At 46.2% G+C, this 15,666-nt stretch overlaps 1 protein-coding gene across 2 annotated transcripts in view; it reads left to right on the top strand.

Moving 5' to 3' along the window:
* Window positions 1–15,666, top strand: part of hdlbpa (high density lipoprotein binding protein a) — a 20,076-nt gene extending 4,410 nt beyond the window's left edge. For both annotated transcript variants that reach the window (XM_035412426.1, XM_035412425.1), the window contains exons 3-28: window positions 1,637–1,751; window positions 1,933–2,096; window positions 2,185–2,400; window positions 2,722–2,928; window positions 3,945–4,160; window positions 5,318–5,524; window positions 5,813–5,920; window positions 6,020–6,124; window positions 6,290–6,368; window positions 7,071–7,210; window positions 7,345–7,449; window positions 7,617–7,730; window positions 8,771–8,857; window positions 8,934–9,065; window positions 9,209–9,427; window positions 9,540–9,761; window positions 10,372–10,590; window positions 10,752–10,890; window positions 12,046–12,191; window positions 12,297–12,401; window positions 12,622–12,756; window positions 12,866–13,009; window positions 13,117–13,296; window positions 13,428–13,544; window positions 13,785–13,922; window positions 14,202–15,666. In XM_035412426.1, coding sequence (XP_035268317.1) covers window positions 1,676–1,751; window positions 1,933–2,096; window positions 2,185–2,400; window positions 2,722–2,928; window positions 3,945–4,160; window positions 5,318–5,524; window positions 5,813–5,920; window positions 6,020–6,124; window positions 6,290–6,368; window positions 7,071–7,210; window positions 7,345–7,449; window positions 7,617–7,730; window positions 8,771–8,857; window positions 8,934–9,065; window positions 9,209–9,427; window positions 9,540–9,761; window positions 10,372–10,590; window positions 10,752–10,890; window positions 12,046–12,191; window positions 12,297–12,401; window positions 12,622–12,756; window positions 12,866–13,009; window positions 13,117–13,296; window positions 13,428–13,544; window positions 13,785–13,922; window positions 14,202–14,291 — 3,810 coding nt within the window. In that variant the 5' untranslated portion in view covers window positions 1,637–1,675 and the 3' untranslated portion in view covers window positions 14,292–15,666. The remainder of the gene's footprint in view (window positions 1–1,636; window positions 1,752–1,932; window positions 2,097–2,184; window positions 2,401–2,721; window positions 2,929–3,944; window positions 4,161–5,317; window positions 5,525–5,812; window positions 5,921–6,019; window positions 6,125–6,289; window positions 6,369–7,070; window positions 7,211–7,344; window positions 7,450–7,616; window positions 7,731–8,770; window positions 8,858–8,933; window positions 9,066–9,208; window positions 9,428–9,539; window positions 9,762–10,371; window positions 10,591–10,751; window positions 10,891–12,045; window positions 12,192–12,296; window positions 12,402–12,621; window positions 12,757–12,865; window positions 13,010–13,116; window positions 13,297–13,427; window positions 13,545–13,784; window positions 13,923–14,201) is intronic.

Below are 15,666 nucleotides of genomic sequence, written 5' to 3'. Positions count from 1 at the left end.
GAAATTAAATTTGCCATCTGGGGTTGACGCTCTTTTGTGTCAAGGTTCTTTTTTTGATCTGGCTTAAGGGGCTACAAAATTGCGTGCAGTGTTCTCAGCTGGGCTTGGAGATGTCTGGAGGCCCATGGAGGAAGAGGCCCAAGAAGGGGGCGTGAGCTGCTGTGTAAATCCTGTGAAAGCAGGCATAGAACACAGCGATTGCTGCGCGAGCCAGAACTAACATGGAGGAGCATTACGTTGGCATACGCTGCTAACGAGTGCCGTAAAACCGACACACCCCCCCAAAAAAGTATTTTAACATGGCTTTATTTTTATGAGCAATACCCATCTGGTCTTGTTCATGTAAAATAGCTGAGCACTACTCACAGGGAACATTTTGTACTCCCGAACTTGTGTGGAAAAGGGGAATTCTTGGACTTTTATGCCTTTGTGCATCTTGTAGGGCTGGGACAGCTACAGATTTTTCGATGAGATTCTAAGAACTAAATGTGTGTGACGTGAACGCAAATCAGCAAATGGCAGAATAGCCGTGTGTCACTGCTTAAACACTCCCGTGTGGAGCTGGAAAATCAGGGAAAGCAGTGGCAGAAGCTGCTTACTCTTTCGTGGAAAATTCTAAAAATGAAGTAGTCGCCTGGCAACATATTTGAGAATGCTCTACATGACTGTCATTTGACTAGTGATCAGCTCTTTGCTTAAGTTTAAAAGAAAATGAGCTTTAGTAATTACTTTTGATATATAATTTAATGCAACACACTGTAGGCCAAATATAATTGGTATTTCAGGTGGACTCAAGGGTCTAGTGATGCCAGTAATTCTAAGCTGTAAAGGTTTTTGTGGTGGACTACAGCCCTTAATTGTCATCATGCCAGCTGCTTTGTGGTCACTACTTTCTAGTGGAAATTAATTGCAGTTTTGGACAGGATATTCTTTCCTCCTCTGCTCTGTTTGTCATCCATTGAAGTTGTGTGAACTAAAATGGCCAGGGAAATGCTCCTAACCTTTCAGTTCATTTATCTTTCATGTTCAAAGTTTATTTTTATTTTTTTCTTCTTCTTTGGCACAAACAAGCCCCCCCCCCCCGTACAATATCCTTTTGAACTTTTAAGGTTAAGAGTGTTCTTTTATTTTTAGTCCAATACAACGGCACATTTAGGTTAGTACAGCAATCTTGTCCCATATAAGAGGGCACATTTCGGAGAGAGAATTGTCCGTGAAACTTTTATAAAATGGATTAAGACAGTGTACTTTTTAAATTTCATTATTACATTTATTTAACGGGCTAATTGGACAATGCGCACCAGTAGGATTTCTGGTGATGTTTCTGTGAAAGTGCCATGTTCAGCTAAGGCTCATTCTCACCTGTAGTCTGTGAGCTGGCTTAATGCGTAAAATTAAATTCAACATAACAGGAGCCAAATATCACAACCATAGCAAACACAAGATGAGCACGGACAGTTTTTTTATTTTTTTATTTATTTATTTATTTATTTTTTTTTATTTTTTATTTTTTTCCCCCCCCCTCCTTTCTCCTTTCTCCTTTTCTTCTTCTCTCCCCTCCCAAATTGAGTGGGATCTGTGTCCTTGCCACAACAAATTAATTTTCATGTATTTTCATTAATTTTTTTTTTTAAAGTGGCACACTCGGACTCCGTGTAAAAGTGGGATTTCGACCATGAGCTCCGTCGCCGTACTTACGCAGGAAAGCTTCAATGAGCACCGCAGCGGCCTCTTGCCTGAGCAGGCAGGCGGTAAGTGCTGACCTTGAACTCCAGAGTTCATTGTTGTGCATGGTTTCAGACAGGAAATTCACGTTTTGTGCGTAGTTTCAGACAGGAAATTCACATTTCATATCCTCCTTGGCGTAAACGGTCCGAAAGGGACCGCGTGAAGGCGCGTCCGTGACCGGCTCTGGTCTTTCCTCTCCGCCAGCTGCCTCGGCTGGGCCCGCCGGCTCGGCCGATGAGGAGGCGCTGCCGACCTACAAGGACGCCTTCCCCCCTCTGCCCGAGAAGGCGGCGTCGCCCGAGGGCACGCAGGATTCGGCCAACGCCTGGACCAAGATCAAGCCTCTGAAGTCATCCGTCATCACCCAGGTGCGAATATGTAACGTCGCCGTCGTCTTTATGGCTCGTGTATCCGTTCGGTTTGGGCAGCGGCTGATTCTGACGCTGTCGAATCCAGGTTTTCCACGTGCCCCTGGAAGAGCGCAAGTACAAGGACATCAACCAGTTCGGTGAAGGAGACCAGGCCAAGATCTGTGTTGACATCATGCATAGGACTGGGGCCCACCTCGAACTCTCCATGGCCAAGGATCAGGGTCTCTCCATCATGGTGTCTGGGAAGCTGGATGCTGTCATGAAGGCCCGCAAGGAGATTGTGTCCCGACTGCAGACTCAGGCAAGCACAGAGTTAATCAGTCACCTGCTCTCTAATGCCCCTTGAGTTGTGTTTTGCAGAGTGGGCAGTCTTGACTGATAAAGCACCCACTTATCTTCTAATCAGCCCTTCTGAAAACAAAAATGAGGTGATCTTGCAGGGGCTTTTAAAAGATAATCGTTATTAGTTTACTAGATTTACTCCCCCTCTGTCATTTTTCCCTCGTAGTGAGACTTTTCCCCCCCTAGAGGCATCTTAATGGATGGCGTCGCCGTACAGGAATGCGCAGAGGTATTGCGAAATCATGTTGTAGTGCTGAGGGGGCTTTCTTGTGATTCGCAGGCCTCTGCAACCGTGGCCATACCCAAGGAACACCACCGCTTCGTAATTGGCAAGAACGGCGAGAAGCTGCAGGAACTGGAACTGAAGACCGCCACCAAGATCCAGATCCCACGGCCTGATGACCCCAGCAACCACATTAAGATCTCTGGCACCAAGGAGGGCTTGGAGAAGGCCAAGCATGAGATCCTGCTCATCTCCGCTGAGCAGGTACCTTTCCTCTTCGAAACTTCAGTTCCCAGAATACCTTTTACTTGGCATTGCAGCAATGATTGCTGCTTTGTTTTACTGGCTGCTTTAATTCCTGTGTTCCATTATTGACTTGACCTTGACCATTACTGTCACACTAGTATTTTGAATGTAAGGACTCAACGTTCTGTGATCGTTTTGCCCCAGCTCACAATAATCTTATTGCCTTTATCTCTGTGTTTTATGAGACATACTGGCAATAAATATTTAAAAGATGGTGTATTTATTTAATTATTACATGATCTAACACCAAAGACATCGACAGGCTGAACATAATGACTTGTAACAAGGCTGGGTCAGTTGGCCAGCAAGCGAGACATGTTAAGATGACAGGAAAAACTATTCAAATTTTTTTTTGCTGTGTTAATGTTCACGATGCCACTGTTGCGGTGTCTTGTCAGCTAGCTGGACACAATCAATGATTTTCACTTCAAAAAATGTTTTGCCCATAAAACCACTGACTGAAGTGGTGTCTCCGCACTCATGGGATTCTGAGTCTTGCCAGTGTTTGATTTGACGGAAGAATTCAAATTGAATGTTTGCTTGCAATACCTGCCTTTTCAAGATGTGACTCTGATTTTAGCATAAAACAGCAATACCCTGTCTTTGTGGAAATTCATACAGGATCACCACAGGCTCATCATAGCCACTAATAATTTACCCAGGTTAATCTCTTATATTTGAAAACATCTACAAATGTAATTTGCTGAATACTGCTTAAAATACTCTTTAATTGCATTTAATGGAGGGGGGAGGGGAGGGGAGGTGGGGGGGGCATCCAACAGTTCCAGCATTGTTTACAACTTTGCTCAGCCCCATTTTTAATGGGCGATTTAAAAGCTGTATTTGATTGTTACACTGCAGTTACGATTTGACACATTTGGACTTTTATTTCCAGCTGGCTTGTGAACATTGAAAGGAACGTATCCCTCCACCGAGGCTAATAAAGCGTTCATTTGTCTGTCCTCGTCCGTTAGGACAAGCGTGCTGTGGAGCGGGTGAACATCGACAAGGCGTACCACCCCTTCATCACCGGAGCCTTCAACAAGACGGTGGGGGAGATGATGCAGGAGACGGGCGCGCGCATCAACGTTCCGCCGCCCAGCGTCAACAAGACCGAGATCGTCATCACCGGGGAGAAGGAGCAAGTGGCCCTGGCCGTCACCTTGATCAAGAAGATCTACGAAGAGAAGGCAAGTCCTTTTCCTGCTGCGCGGATTGACAGTTGGCCCGGTATCGCTGGGTGAACCGCAGGTCGATTTTTATCATCGCAAAGATGTTTTTTTTTTTCCGCCCCAAAAAGTTTCCTGTTTTAACTGAAGATTCGCTAGATTACAATGCGAGATGCTCTTTGAGGAGCACTAGTGAGCACCAAACCATGTACTGCAAACCATAAGGTACCTTCCTCAAAGGGGTCTTATCTGTTGTGGTTTTCATGCAGCCAGCAATGCAGATTTAAATGCGTTGCATTGGCTTCCTGGGCAAAGAGCCGGGTGCTTGCAGCTCCACCCAGTGCTTCTGCCAGGGTACTTGGGCCAAAATTGCTCCAGTAAATATACAGCCGTATAAATGGGGAATGCCAAATGTAAAAGGGCAGCAGTGTATAATAATTATTAGTGTACGGGGCTGCTAACTGAGATTTTGCTGGTACAAATTCCAGGTGGTTCATGGGTTTTGTACCCGTGAGCAGGACACTTGGCTTGAACAGCTTCAGTAAATATCCCGCTCTTTAAATGGTTAGTATTTAAAATGTAAGCATTGCTAATCACTCTGGCTATGGATGTTGACGTGGTGTTATTTGTTATTCCCTTAATTGATTACATTAAATGGTTGGCTCTTGTAGTCATTTAACATTATGAAACAAACTTTTAAATGCCCTCCTCTACAAGTGCTACACTGTCTGCGAGCAGCAATTGGGGAAAGCTTGTCTCTAGTCATGTGAATGACCCACCCTGTCATTATTTTTTATTTCAAATGTCGGTGAAAAGAATTTTGTGCTCACTAAAAAGGCAGCATGATTAATGCCATGTTGTTAAATGGCTTCGTAATGAGCTTTTATCTAAACATCTTGCCTTAATGGCCTTGGTAGTGATGTGAATTAAGCAGAGTTGATTTGCAGTCATTTGCACCTCTTAGACCACTACTTGACACTCCACAAAACAGGATTGAGGCGTTTGCTCACTGGTGAACTGTTGCCTGTTGATTTGCACATCACGTCAGCATATGCCACAGGAATTGGGCTGGGCCCGAACCCTGACTCACTCTGGTGTAAACGCAGCTTCCTTGGTTCTCAATTCTGGGTTATGACTAAGCATCTGAGCATTTCCTCTTCTGCTCTCATTCAACGCAGAAGAAGAGCGCCACTACCATAGCGGTGGAGGTGAAGAAATCTCAGCACAAGTATGTGATCGGCCCCAAAGGGAACACCCTGCAGGAGATCCTGGAGAAGACTGGAGTCTCGGTCGAGATCCCACCCACTGACAGCAGCTCCGAAACGGTCATCCTCCGCGGAGAGCCAGATAGGCTGGGCCAGGCGCTCACTGAGGTCTACGCCAAGGTACGACATCACCACCTTTCCCAGAACCCATGAGGTCAGGTTTCGGGTGTTTAACTCCAGTGCTGGAAGGCTGCAACTTCTCCTTTTTTTTTTTTTTGGTGACTTTACTTTGAAGCAAAGTGTGTGGATTCAATGCCTAAGTTATGTTACGCACTTCAAAGACATAATTTGGCTGTTGATTGAAAGAAAAAGGCGCAAACCTGCAGACACTGAGGCCCTTTCAGAGCCCTGAAGCATATAGTCGTGTTTTTTTCGGATGTGGTTAACTGGGCCCTCGTGTCTTTGCAGGCCAACAGCTTTACTGTGTCCTCCGTGTCCGCTCCATCCTGGCTTCACCGCTTCATCATTGGCAAGAAGGGGCAAAATCTGGCAAAGATCACCCAGCAGATGCCTAAGGTTTGATCGTTGTTTTCATTTCACTAAATGGTTCCTTTGCAGATATTTGAAAGGAGCTAGAACTGCAGCTTTGTCGGTATGGCCACGTCGTCTTTTCAGGTGCACATTGAATTCACCGAGGGCGAGGATAGGATCACCTTGGAGGGACCCACCAAGGACATGCAGCTGGTGCAGAGCCAGATCGAAGCCATCGTCACAGACCTGGTGAGTGTGCAATGCGCTACCCTCAATGTTCTAGGCAGTCTTATTTTCACTGGATTTCTCTCATTATTTTTTAAAACAGTATTTTGCGACGTGAGCTTGTGTGGGATTTCGTTTTATTACTTGTGTGAAATTGGGTTTGACGGGATTTGCTCGTTTCCCCGACAGGTTAACCGTATGGATTACACCGAGATCAGCGTGGATCCCAAGTTCCACCGACACCTGATTGGAAAGGGCGGTGCGAACAGTAAGTAGCTGCAGTCTCGCCTGCTCTTTTGAAGTCAGAAACGCTTTCTTGCTCCGCTCGCTCTACAGTCCCTTCATGTTGCGTCAGTGATGATGATTGACTGCAGTCCAGCGAAACCTGCTCTATTACAGATAGTTCGGCCATTTTGTTGTAAAATTTTCAGCTGGTTATTGCCACCCCAGTAGGTTTAAATACTACAAAGAAATAAAATGTTAATACAACATCCCAAATATGTAAAGGTTGATTTAAAATGCCAAAAAATAATGTGTCCTCTTTTGTAAAGGGTGCTTTTAGTGAGGGAATTGGAAACATTGGGTTGACTTGGAATTTGAAAGATTGTTTTGGTTTTTCACCTCAAATAGCCAAACAACTGTAAATATTTTTACCAAGTCAATAAATATTTGTAATATAAAATGATTGCGTAAGGCTGGTTAGCATATTTGGCCGGGCTGAAGCTCGTAATGGGACTGGCTCACAGCACAAAGACTTTCGCTTTCTGTGAGAACCTGACGGAGTGCACTACTTCTCTGTACTGCTGAAGCCTCTTCTCTTTAGCGGTTCAGAATTTGATTTGATGATGTATTCGTATTCTCATCCTCTGAAGCATGCGAGTTGGCATAGTGTAAGGCAGGGTCGCGCGAGGGCAGATAAATTGCGGAGAGTAACGCTAACCCCCCCCCCCCTCCGCCCCGCCACGCTCAGTTAACCGCATCAAGGACCTGCACAAGGTGTCGGTGCGCATCCCCCCCGACAACGAGAAGAGCAACCTGATCCGCATCGAGGGGGACCCCCAGGGTGTGCAAGAAGCCAAGAAGGAGCTGCTGGAGCTGGCGTCGCGCATGGTGAGTGGTCTCCGCTCCTCTCAAGACCCCCCCCCCCCCCCCCGGAGGTGAACCCTAATGTGCGTAGGCGCTGGGCGCAGAGCATCATCCAGCAGCATTTTGATATGTTTTTTTTTTTTTTTTCTCTTCTCCAGGAGAACGAGCGTACAAAGGACATGATTATTGAACAGCGTTTTCACCGAGCCATAATAGGGCAGAAGGGCGAGAAGATTAAGGAAGTCCGGGACAAGTTCCCCGAGGTGAGGGGCTCCTCCAGGTTCACTGATCCGACCTTGAGTGTACCTGATTTCTGATGCGGCGCTCCAGTCGAAAAGTTCTTGTAAAAAAAAAAAAAAAAAAAAAAAAAAAAGCATGGGATCTGTCCCAGAAACTAATGCCGTCGTTTCATTTTTCTTTTTCTGCGAAGGTCATAATCAACTTTCCTGACCCGGCGCAGAAGAGCGACATCGTTCAGCTGCGAGGGCCCCGAACTGAAGTGGAGAAATGTTCCAAATTCATGCAAAAGATGGTGGCTGAAATGGTACGGCTTCTGCATACCGACGTCAACTTAAAGCACTGAGCATTTTGAGAGGCAAAAAATGTGTGTCTGGGGAAACTGGTCATGCAAAAGAGTTGCAGTTGGTTTTGTAGTTGCATACAAACCAGATGCATAAAATGGTAAATGGACTGCATTTATATAGCGCTTTTGTCCAAAGCGCTTTACAATTGATGCCTCTCATTCACCCATTCTCACACACACACACACCAACGGTGAAAGGCTGCCATGCAAGGTACCAATCAGCTCGTTGGGAGCAGTTAGGGGTTAGGTGTCTTGCTCAGGGACACTTCGACACTCCCAGGGCGGGGGGTCGAACCGGCAACCCTCCGACTGCCAGACAACCGCTCTTACCTCCTGAGCTATGTCGCATTTCATGAACTGGTTTCAAGAAACTGTTAATGGCATTAATTAGTTGTCTTCTGTCATAACTACGACCATGTGTTTTCTGCAGCCCGGATTTATTGATTTGTTTTGATCTGAGTATTTTTAAACCTGTCCTCCAAAAAAAGATTTCTATGACCGTTCTCGATTTGTAATTTAACAGCTGCCAGTCATCCTGTCAACGATCGTATTTTTAATCAGATTGGAATTCTAAGACTGCATCCGTGTTCCCAGTATTAATTTTGGCTGTTAAACTCGTGTCATTGTTTAACCTGTTCTTCTGGTTGTGAGGGACGGACATGATTCGTCAGATATTCTCTTTGTGGAAATGACTGTCCTAGTGCAAATGCTGCACCACGTGGTTATTGGAACACATAACTTGTCTAGGTTACAGCATTCAATTAGTGATTTGTTAGATTACACCAACTCCTTATTAGTCTTGGATAATCTTAATTTTTTTGTAATGGACTGCACAGTGGGATTTTATTGCTTGTAGGCCTCAAATTGCAATGTAGGGCCTTCGTCATGATTTTCTTTTCACTTTTGTTTTCAGCTGGTAACATGTTTTGTAATTAGACTTTGATCTTCAGAGTGCTGGAATTGCCAGAACTAAAATGCGGTTCTTCACGTTTTCTTTGTAGGTGGAGAACAGCTTTTCTGTTTCAGTCCCCATCTTCAAACAGTTCCACAAGAACATAATTGGAAAAGGAGGGGCAAATATAAAGAAGGTGAGAATAATTGAAACTGCTTTTGATCGTGGGCATGTGGGCGAACCCGGCATTGACCTCAAGCCTCCCTGCTCAGATTCGTGAGGAGACGAACACTAAGATTGACCTGCCTGCAGAAAACAGCAACTCTGAGATGATCGTCATCACTGGGAAGAAGGCCAACTGCGAGGCTGCAAGGAACCGCATCTTGGCCATCCAGAAGGAGCTGGTGAGGGTCTCCAGTCGTTGTTTATAGGTTACTTTCACAGCACAACCCTTTCATGTGTACGTTCCCATAATGCACTTTGCTGTAGTTTTTTATTGCCAAACTGTGCCAGTCTGTAGTTTTACTAATGCGACCACGTGCCGCAGGCGAACATCACGGAGATGGAGGTGTCCATTCCCTCCAAGCTGCACAACTCCCTGATCGGCTCCAAGGGGCGCTTCGTGCGCTCGATCATGGAGGAGTGCGGCGGGGTGCACATCCACTTCCCCAGCGAGGGCTCCGGCATCGACACGGTGACCATCCGCGGCCCCGCGGAGGACGTGGAGAAGGCCCGGCGCCAGCTGCTGTCGCTGGCCGAGGAGAAGGTGAGCCGGGGGCCGCGGGGCTGATCGCTAGTCGCGCGCGTGTGCGCGCCTCTGCGCCGCGAAGGGTCGTCCTTCCTCATCCGCTTACCCGCGCTCCCTCCCGTCTCCCCAGCAAATCAAGAGCCACACGGCGGAGCTGCGCGCCAAGCCGGAGTACCACAAGTTCCTGATCGGGAAGGGCGGCGGGAACATCCGGAAGGTGCGCGACAGCACCGGCGCGAGGATCATCTTCCCCACGGCCGAGGACAAGGACCAGGAGCTGATCACGGTCGTGGGCACGGAGGAGGCCGTGCGGGAGGCGCAGAAGGAGCTGGAGGAGCTCATCAAAAGCCTGGTAAGGCACCTCCTCCTCCAACGAGCATCCCCCCCTTTCTGTCACTTCTAAGCTAAAGTGGTTTATTCCCGTTGGCCTTGAAGCCCATATGCAGTGGCGTCTCATTCCTTATAATAATCATAATGGGGCTTTTATACATTGTAAGCACCAGAACTGAATATTCTGCTTTGTGCCACGTATTGAAACTTGGGGAATGTGGATCTGAGGCTTTTTTCTTCCAGCCATTTCCCAAGGCTCTGTCTTTGCTAATTGTTTTATTTGCAGACTGTTATAAATAAGCCACATGTTCACAGCAATTCAAGTGTGGCCTGTACAAAAGTCATTTTAAAAAGTTTGATAATTGGAGGAACTTAGTTTATTAAAACACTACAAATGACGTGTGTATACTTCTATTAATATAGTACATTTCTTATATCTTGTAGATGTATTACTGTGGTCTCACTTTAAAAATACTTGGTCACATCTTCCTATGTTCCATACATGTAGTTTCTCTTCTAACCCCCCCTCCCCCCACCCTAATTATTTATTTAATATATATTACATTTTTATATCTTTTAAGTGTCCTTTCTTAAAAATGTTATTTATTGTAACCCTGTCTTCTGGTTACCAGGATAACATAGTGGAGGACTTCATGATGGTCGACCCCAAACACCACCGCTACTTCGTAGCCCGCCGCGGTCAGGTGCTGCGGGACATCGCCGACGAGTACGGCGGCGTGATGGTGAGCTTCCCCCGCACCGGCTCGCAGAGCGACAAGGTCACCCTGAAGGGCGCCAAGGACTGCGTGGAGGCCGCCAAGAAGCGCATGCAGGAGATCGTCGAGGACCTGGTGAGTGCCGACCCGGAGCGGGGAGCCGGCTGCCTTCACCTGCGCCTGGTGTCCCTGCTTTTGGGTTCCCGCAGACGGTGTTCCCCCCCCCCCCCCCCCCCCCCCCCCCCCATTGAGCGCCCTGCGGGCTGTGACCGTGTGGCTGTGACCCGTTTTTCCAGGACGCCCAGGTAACGATGGAGTGCGTGATCCCCCAGAAGTTCCACCGCTCCATCATGGGCCCCAAGGGGTCTCGGATCCAGCAGATCACCAGAGATCACAACGTGCAGATAAAGTTCCCGGATAGGGAGGATCCCCAAGGTGAGCGCAAGGAAGACCGTGAACCGGTGTTCAAACTTCTAAACATGACTTGTCTTGATATATGATATATATGCTTTTTCATCACTTACCCTTGTAAAGAGTGTGCTTGTGTGCTGCTCAAATAGTTTCATGATGAATGATATTTATTTGCAGTTTTATTATTTTTTTTTGCTTTACATAGTTATCTTTATTTGACTTTTATGCTTTCAAAAACATCATAACTGTTAAGTTGTACATGAACCAAGGTATAAATTCTGTGACATTAAGCTTATTTTATTCAGAGATTTTACAGGGATAGTTCTCTTCCTTTCGGGTTTTGTGAACATTTTGATGGACCTGTTTTCACTGTGCAGTGAAGGGTATTTCAGATATTTGCAGAAATTTCTGAAGGCCTGTTAGGATTACAATTGGTGCCATCAGACATTTGTGGGGGGATTCTGGGCTAAAGCAAGAAAATGTGCTTCGGGTAACTCCAAAGCAGCTTGTGCAGAGAAATTATGCCTCCAGAGGTTGAACGTATGTTTCCCGATTTTACTATTCAAAAAGTTACATTTTAATATTTCTGGAAGTTCCTATAGCACATGCAAACTGAGACTGTTCGACAAGTACCGGCACAATGTAAAAAATTGACATTTGTGTACAATTGACTCGACACTTTAAAATTAAGCTGTTCATATGCGGAGCTGCTGGAAGCACTTACAAGCTGCTTTTGAGTTACTTGTATCCCCTTTAGACCACGGATGCCCTATGGCAGATTCTGTAAAGCTGCCAGGTCACTAGATGCATCAAAAAAAAACAAAAAAAAAACCTTCATGCACAAAGTTAACAGTTAAACTGAGTTTGAGATTTCCCACTACAGGAAGATTTGGTATTTATCTTTTGAATAAATGCATTTCTTTAGGTAGCATTGAGATTTATATTTAACCAATCAGCAGTGTGTTTTGTGGGCTGGTGATCATTAGTGAACTTGATGTGCATGTTCACCAAAGAGCAGGGGAAAAAAGGACAATGATCATTGTGTTAATATTGCAGTAACTTTGGGATTAAGCCACATGATGCATATGGCTTCAGGTCAAAGTTGTTTGTAAAACAGTGGACATTTGTAGGGTTTGCTGCCCTTGCCACCTGCTCATAACATGCTCCCTTGTCGCCCAGCTCCCCCCGCTGAGGCCCCTGTCCAAGAGAACGGTGAAGCAGATGGGGAGGTCAAGGAGGCCGACCCCGCCACCCCCAAGAAGTGCGACGTCATTGTGCTCTCTGGCCGCAAGGAAAGGTGCGAGGCGGCCGTGGAGGCGCTCAAGGTTCGTTTCCTTATCGCATCGCTGGGCGTGATTTTTAAGGAGAGCCTCCTCTCACTCTCCAGATGGTGGGCACTTCTGACATCCTTCCGTGTTTCTGCATTGTAGGCTTTGGTTCCTGTGACCACAGAGGTGGAAGTACCGTTTGAGCTTCATCGTTACATTATTGGCCAGAAAGGAAGTGGAATTCGAAAGATGATGGATGAATATGAGGTGGGTCTCCATTGTAATTGGTTGCCTACCATTTGATCCAGTTTTGAACTGCATGCTCTGTAGATACGGTGTACCTGTGCTTGGGATCACTGGATGAGCTTTTGAAATGAGGCTTGTGTTTACCTTTTATTTCTTACTGAAATCACAGTAAATCTGACCCCTTTCCCCTTGAATTTGATGCCAAAAAGCAAGACCCGTCAATGTCACCTCTCTCCCTCAGGTCAATATTCAAGTGCCTGCTCCTGAGCTGCAGTCGGACATCATCTCCATTACCGGCCTGGCCAATCACCTGGACCGCGCCAAAGAAGGCCTCCTGGAGCGAGTCAAAGAGCTGCAGGCTGAGCAGGAGGACCGGGTGAGTGTGTCCACCTATCCAGCAGGGAAAAAAATCTGGACTTTGAGCATCCTTCAATTCAGTTTGAAATAACTGTAAGGACAACCTAAATTTTTTCCCTCCCTTCCAGGCTCTCAGGAGCTTCAAGCTGACCATCACTGTGGACCCCAAATATCACCCCAAAATCATTGGGCGCAAAGGCGCCATCATCACCCAGATCCGCAACGAACACGATGTCAACATCCAGTTCCCCGAGAAGAATGATGAGAACCAGGTTGGAAATTTTATGCAATCTCGTCCTTTGATTCCATAGTTTTCCCGATTCGGATTCTCTTCTGATTTTGAACGTTCTGCGTACGTGTTTTTGCCAACTGCTTGCAGGATCAGATCACCATCACTGGTTATGAGCAGAATACCACTGCTGCCCGCGCTGCCATTCAGGCCATTGTTGATGAGCTGGAGGAGATGATCTCCGAGGACATCACCCTGGACAGCAGAGTCCACGCCCGAATAATCGGGGCTCGCGGAAAAGGCATCCGCAAGATCATGGAGGAGTTCAAGGTGGGGGCCCACCAACAGACAAAGAATGCCCGCATCTTCTTGAAGATGATTCCCTTGGCTGGGGACCTGAATTTAGACCGGTGGCGGTTTTGAACCTGCACCTTATCCCTGACCTTGCTTCCCATCTGCAGGTTGATCTCAGGTTCCCCCAGAGTGGGGCTGCAGACCCCAACCTTGTGACCGTGACCGGCCGCCCTGAGCTAGTGGATGAAGCTATTGATCACCTCTTGAACTTGGAGGAGGAATATGTGAGTAACTTAATTACAGTAGAAGTAGCCTGCACTGCAACTCATTTAAATAGGAAAAACTAAAGGTGCCTTATCAGTACTGCTACTTTTACTGTCTGATTGTCCATATCACAATTGCACTTGGTGATGGTCACTGAGTGTGTGATGTGTAAAGCTACCTAGGCTTCCATTTTAATTTTTAGCTGAAGGTCAAGATCCAGTTCAGTGTTCTTTAATGCTGACTGTCTTTCATCCCTGAAGATGGCAGACGTTGTGGAAAACGAGTCCAAGCAGGCCTACATGAAGCCTCGTGGGGGGGGTGCCTCGGTGGAGGAGCCCCGAGGCCCATCAAAGGGCTTTGTGGTGAGGGAAGCACCCTGGACAACTAGCAGTGAGAAGGTAAGGGTCTGCAGGACTGTTCACCTTCTGTACATGTATAGAATGTCAACATTTGTCAACTTCCAACTTGAATGCAATTGATGTGATTCTGTCAGGTGGCTCTTTTGGTTAAGGCAGCATGCATATGCTTAGCCCCATGTTGGGTGCCTAATTTGAGAAAAAAATCATTATAAATGTAATCGTTAAAATTTGTTGACTTCTTCTTATTTTTGCCTTTTCTCTCTCTAAACCACCCCCCCCCCCCCCCCCCCCCCCCCCATCCCCTTCCTCCCTCACCAGGCCCCTGACATGAGCAGTTCTGAGGATTTCCCAAGTTTCGGGGCACCTGTAGCCGCAAAGACCTCTCCATGGGGCCCTAAACGTTTCTAACCAGGCTGCTATAGATGGGCATTCATCCACTCAACCATTTCCCTGAAATCCCCTGTCCCCATCCCCCCCAATTGACCATTGGCACTGACCCCTCTGGTTTTTGCTGCACAACATCAGCTGTGGCTTGGTGCACCATCTGTAAACCCTCCAGGGAAAGTGAAGTGGTCTTTGAATAAAAACCTTGTCAACCAGATTTTGTTTGGTCCAAATTTCAAGTCATTTGTTGGAGAAAGGCTTATCGGCTCCAGAAAACTTTCACATTTTGGTTTTCGTCTAGTTTATGTGGTCTGCCTTTGTAGACTTGACTATTGTAAAATCCTGAAACTACTTCAGGATGCCGTTTTGGATCTGAGCCGTAAGCAATGCTCAATGCATTCAGAAATCTAATGTCTGACTTGACGGGACCTTGTCCTCTTCAGTATATCTGACCAGGATATTGCTAGGTTGTGATGGGAAGGTGCCCATTTTGAGTAGAAATGGTGATCATCAGTGTTGTCAGACTTCCTCTGTTGTGATTTGAACTTGTGCTGTGTTACAGTGGTAAAACTGCTTTTAATCCAAAGCTGTTGCCAAGGTGATTGAACAAAGCTGTCAGGGTTGAATGAACTGCCCCTGTGAGTTGCCTTGGAAACAGATTGTATTACCTCTGATATTAGAAGAAATGTGGCCCTTAGCTTCTATTTCTCTTAATGGTAGTTCAAATTTTGAAACTTCAGGTGACTGGCCTTTTCAGCACCCCCACCCCCCACCCCAACCCAACTGTACCCATGTAGAACCTGCTTTGTCTCAGTGTTAGTAGAGCTGGGGTGCATGACTGTCTAGTCTACCTCTAGCACTTTATGAAGTACACCACTACAATTTGCGAATACACATGGTTGTTGAATCCTGGGGAAGTTCAGAAATTGAACTGGTCTTGCAGTGAAGAAGCAACTTTTTAAAGTATTGGACAGTTTGAAGTTTTAAGTTTAGACTATTCTGGCTGAGCTTTTTTGGAATAGGAATGGCGGTTCAAATTGGGAATACAGTTCGAACTGCACAAATGGGCTTTTTTTTTTCCTTCCCTCAAGCTCCAAATATGAAACTCCCTTTGGTTTGATCATTTTCTTCCAATCATGCCAGTTTAGGCCAATGAGCAGCCTAGTGATGTCATGTCTTTTTTTTTTATTTTTTTTTTTAACCTTCGCTACTGGGTCAGTGTCCTATCCCTTTTCTTGTCTTCCAGTTCCAGGGCAGATTCTTCTGTTTCCATGGCAACAGCCCTCTTATCAGCCTTAAAACAAGATTATGCAAAAACCTTACAAAAAAAGTGAAATTATATGGATAACACTGGAATTTTAAATGTCCAACAATAAAAATAAAATAAAAAATAAAGATT

Source organism: Anguilla anguilla, chromosome 4, assembly GCF_013347855.1.
Source record: "Anguilla anguilla isolate fAngAng1 chromosome 4, fAngAng1.pri, whole genome shotgun sequence".
Classification (NCBI taxonomy): domain Eukaryota; kingdom Metazoa; phylum Chordata; class Actinopteri; order Anguilliformes; family Anguillidae; genus Anguilla; species Anguilla anguilla.
Note: the sequence above shows the minus strand (reverse complement) of the source record. Positions and strands in the feature narration are given on the sequence as shown.